Source organism: Argiope bruennichi, chromosome 7 (assembly GCF_947563725.1).
Source record: "Argiope bruennichi chromosome 7, qqArgBrue1.1, whole genome shotgun sequence".
In the NCBI taxonomy this organism is placed as follows: domain Eukaryota; kingdom Metazoa; phylum Arthropoda; class Arachnida; order Araneae; family Araneidae; genus Argiope; species Argiope bruennichi.
This window is the reverse complement of record NC_079157.1, coordinates 134,525,910-134,530,986: the sequence shown is the minus strand read 5'-3', so window position 1 is coordinate 134,530,986 and position 5,077 is coordinate 134,525,910. Positions and strand designations below refer to the sequence as shown.

The 5,077-nt window shown below is 40.2% G+C and overlaps 1 protein-coding gene across 1 annotated transcript; it reads right to left on the bottom strand.

The window, feature by feature from the left end:
- Positions 1–3,982: 3,982 nt before the first annotated feature.
- On the bottom strand, positions 3,983–4,804 carry LOC129975594 (uncharacterized). Its single transcript, XM_056088657.1, has one exon. It carries the CDS (start codon positions 4,802–4,804, stop codon positions 3,983–3,985), a length of 822 nt encoding a protein of 273 aa, XP_055944632.1.
- Positions 4,805–5,077: the final 273 nt, after the last annotated feature.

Below are 5,077 nucleotides of genomic sequence, written 5' to 3'. Positions count from 1 at the left end.
AAGTAAAAGGTGGAACATGAACAAAAGTCAAAATTACTAAATACAAGAATAAAAGCCAATGGTTTTTAGAAACTTGAAAATATTTGGGTGGTGTGTTTCACCCACCAGGTCCTGTAATTTAACAGAAGACGAGTAGAAAATATTACGACGATGAACATTAAAATTGGGACATTCGATTAAGATATGTTTAATACTAAAAGCAATATTACAAGTGGTACACATTGGCACCCTTTCACCGACGATGAGGTGACGATGAGTATAGCGAGTATGTCCTATACGGAGGCTAGTCAATTTAACATCATTCTCTCGTATAGGTAAAACTGGCCACAAACCAATCGTGGGTTTTATTAAATGTAGTTTGTTCTGGATCTGCAGATCCCATGATTTTTGCCAAGTTTTAAAGAGTTGATAAATAAATAACTTTTTGACGTCACAATATGGGAGGGCCAGAGACAGAGATGTTGATGCAGATTTAGCTGCAACATCAGCTTTTTCATTGCCCGAAATACCCACGTGACTCGGAACCCAGCAGAGAAGAATATTAAAGCCCCTGCTTTTCAGTATCCGCAGGTTAAACAAAATTTCAAAAGCGACTGGATGCATATGGTTGCGGAAATGAGAAAGTGTTTCCAAAGCACTCATACTGTCGGTATATATGATAACACTACGCTGAGTAGAGAGTGAAATTTCCTGTAGTGCGTGAGATATTGCAACCAACTCAGCAGTAAAAACAGAACAAACGTTGTTTAGCCGATAGCTGAGTGTATTAGATGGAGTTACAATGGCACAACCAACATATCCATCTGATTTTGAGTCATCTGTAAACACTGGGGTAAAAGAAGAATACTGACAGCGGTGCTGATGAAAAATTTGTTGGAAAATAACAGGATTAGTTGAAAATTTATCAAACCCCAAGAAAGGGTTCAAAAAGGAAAAATTGGGAATATCCCAAGGAGGAAAAGAATAAAAATCAAGAAATTTAATGGCAACGTTATTAAGGTCCGAGTCGTGCAGGGAATTTTTGACTCTCCGACAAAAAGGAAGAATATGATAAGGTCGGGCATCATAAATTCTTTGAAGGTTTTCAGGAAAACCCATGCAATGAATGGGATGGTTTGGGACAGATTGTGCACGGAAATAAAACAAGGTAGATAATTTTTGACGCCGCAAACAAAGTGGCAACTGGTGACAAATTACATATAAACTCTCAACTGGAGAGGTGCGGAAAGCACCAGAGCAGATCCTGAGAGCAGAGTGATGGACAGTATCAAGATGTCTCAAAACAGAAGGGCGGGCAGACCCATAAACCACACAGCCATAATCCATTCGTGAAAGAATGACTGCTTGATATATACGAAGTAGGGAGGTTCGATCGGCTCCCCAGGATGTTTTGGAGAGAACTTTTAAGATATTCAATTTTTTTCGCATCTCTTCCTCAAGTTTAATATATGTGGAAGGAAAGTGAGTTTACGATCGAACGTCACTCCCAAAAATCTTACTTCAGTCACAACTGGAATTGGTGTATCACGTATCTTTACAACAGGATCTAAATGCATATTTCTCTTCTTACAGAAGTGAACACATTGACTCTTCTCAGGAGAAATAGCGTGACCATTTTTATTACACCAAGTAACCACTTTATTGACTGCATTTTGTAATTGTTGTTCGATTAAATTCATGTTACTACCTTCGCATGAGATCTGCAGATCATCAACATAGAGACTGGCTTGAACAAATTAAGGCAAATAATTTAAAATTTGACTAAGATGCACAATAAAAAAGTGTGACGCTGAGGACATTTCCTTGTGGAACACCCTCAGCTTGTATAAAATGATTTGAATAAAAACTACCAATACGAACTCCAAATATACGATGAGATAAAAAGTTCTGTAAAAATATAGGCATGTTTCCTCTAAAACCAAATTTAAAAAGTGTAGAAAGTATGCCATAGCGCCACGCACGATCATACGCTTTCTCTATGTCGAAAAATATAGAAACAAGGTGGTTCCTCCTAACAAATGCGTTGCGAATTTGAGTTTCAAGTAATATGAGGTTGTCAAAAGTAGAACGACCTCTACGGAAACCACTTTGCAACGGGGAGATGCAGCCTTGTTTTTCCAATTCGAAGATTAGACGAGCATTGACCATGCGTTCAAAGGTCTTGCAAACACAGTTGGTAAGGGCAATAGGTCTATAGTTCAGAGGGTTTAATGGATCTTTTCCAGATTTTAGAATTGGAATTACAGTAGCTTCGCTCCATTGTTTAGGGTATTTATGTTCAGTCCAAATTCTGTTAAAAAGTAACAACAAATTAGATAAGGAGGTTTCATTTAAATGGCGAAGCATGCTATAAGTTATTCCATCTGGCCCCGGGCTTGTGTCTCCGGCTTGAGACAGAGCCGTTTTCAATTCAAACATCCTGAATTCAGAGTTGTATGTTAAAGTATTTCGGTCATTAAAATGCAAAGTCAGTCGCTCCGCAAGATTCTTAATTTCCATAAATTCAGAACTATAGGAATCAATTGCGGAAACTTGTGCGAAAGCATGACCAAGAATATTAGCTACTTCTAATGGGGAGGAATGCACTAAGTTTCCTGTTTTTAAAACAGGAATGGAAGTTTCACTATAAATCCCATTTGCAGCTTTTACCTTTTTCCACAACAGTTTGGTGGAAGTTGAGGATGTGATCGAAGACACAAACTTGATCCAAGATTCCCTCTGACTACGTCTGCGAATGCGTCGAGCTAAGGCTTTGGCTTTCTTAAAAGCCACAAGATTTTCTATCGTAGGGTACCTTCTAAAAATATTCCAGCGTTTTTTCTGATTCTTATAACTATCGCGGCAAGCTTCATTCCACCACGGTCTGCGAAATTTTCTCAGACGTGGGGAGGTCTTTGGAATGGTGGCATTTGCGGCACTTATTATGCTGTCAACGACTTGCTGCACAGCGTCCGTGATATCGTTAGTATTGACCATGATCTCAGTGATTTCTGCCAAATGAGAGAAAGCATCCCAGTCTGCTCGCTGGAATAGAAAACGCGGAGGACAAGGAGTCGCACCGCCGCTATCAGCATGCGAGACCATAATGGGGAAGTGATCACTATTGTAAAGGTCTTTGCTTACAGCAAAATTCAGCAATGGCATGAGCTCAGGAGAACATATGGCCAAATCAACACTATGGAAGCTGCGTGTGGGTTCATGAAAGTAAGTCTTCTCGTCATTATTAAGGAGACAGAGACAGTTATTAGAAATAAATTGCTCGATCTGTCGCCCACGAGAATTAGTACTTTCTGAACCCCACCAAACACTATGCCCGTTGAAATCGCCTAGTATAATAAGTGGTCTAGGAAGCTGGTCCACTAAATTGTCAAGATGTTGTTGATTAATGACATCATGAGGCGGTAAATATATACTACAGACTGTGACTAATGTTCGTGTGTGAACTTGCACTGCCACAGCCTGTAGAGGTGAATGCAAAGTAAGAGGTGTGCTTGGATATAGATTTGAGGTTAAGAGACAGACACCACCAGAACTCCGAGATCCTGTGTCTGTATCTTTCCTGGTACAATTATGACCGCGCAATTTTATTGGAATACTGGGTGTTAAGAAGGTTTCTTGAATACCTAAACAAATTGGATGAAATTTGTTTAAAATTGTCTTGATGTCTGAAAGTTTGGAACGTATGCCGCGACAATTCCATGAAAAGAAGGTACCCATTACGAGCGAGGTTTGGAAAAGGAGAGAGAATGGCCATTTATTGGAGTTGCCTGATCTTCGCAACTCATATCAAGTGCATCTTCATCCTCCGATGGATGGAGCTTAAAATCGGGAATGGTTGGTTTGCCCCCAAAAATGGACGTTAAGTCCTTATGGGCTATACCATCTTTCGCCAACCCCAAAGCAACTGAATTCCGTGAAGTAGACTTTGGCAGTTTCGAGGAAAGGCCTTTATGTGAAAGACCACGTTTTGCGAGTTTTAATGTCAGTGAGGACTGAGGTTTTTTTTCCGAATTTTTTTCGATGTTGACAGGTCAGGTTTAGGAGATTCTGGAAGGCTTTTAACAGAATTCTCAGAATCAGATTCAGAAGTTTTTGCAGGAGGTTTTGTCTTTGTAGTCTGCTTCATACAGTTCTCACAGGAACAATTTATGCAAAACGATTTTTGGACAACGGAAGCATAACTTACACCAGGAGTAGGAGTTTGAGTTTGGACCCTACGCCTGGCTTCGGGGTATGATAAATTTTCTTTTATTTTTAATGATGTCACTTGTTTTTCCAAGTTCCAGCGTGGGCAAGATCGAGCATATGAAGGGTGATCACCACCGCAGTTCACGCACTTTTCTTTTGCGGTGCACTGCTGGCTGTCATGCCCTTTTTCAGCACAACGGGCACAAGTTAGTGTCCCGCGGCAATTTACTTTGGAATGACCATATCGCTGGCACTGATAACATCTTAATGGATTCGGAATGTACGGTCGAACTGGTAACTTTATATAGCCCGCATATATATATTCTGGTATATTAGGACTGTGAAATGTAAGTATATAGTGTTTAGTTGGGAGTATTTGACCTTCTCGCCGAATTGTAATCTGGCGAACTTGCGTCACTCCTTGTGGTTTCAATTCATGGGATATTTCTTCTAAAGACACATTGAATAGTTCTCCGCAGGTAATAACACCTTTGGAGAAATTTAGAGATGTATGTGAATTCACGGAAACCGGAATATCTGCAAGAGCTTTGAGTTTGATAATTTGTTGTGCTTGTTTTTTGGTGTTTATTTCCACTAGCAGATCACCAGATCGCATTTTCCGAATAGATAGGACATCACCAACTGTAGCTGATATTGCTTTCTGCACAAGAAACGGTGAAACAGAAGAAAAGGTCTCTTTATTATCCGATAGGCGCTTGATTACAAAAAACTTATCAAAATAAGGAATATTAGTGGTAATATGGTAAACTTTACGCCCACTGAAGGGACCACGTTTGGAGGAGCCCATACGATATCAGAAAAGATTCGGGTCCGACGGCACCGCCCACCACGGAGCCCAACAAAGGAAGGCAGCCACCGGCTCTGGCCA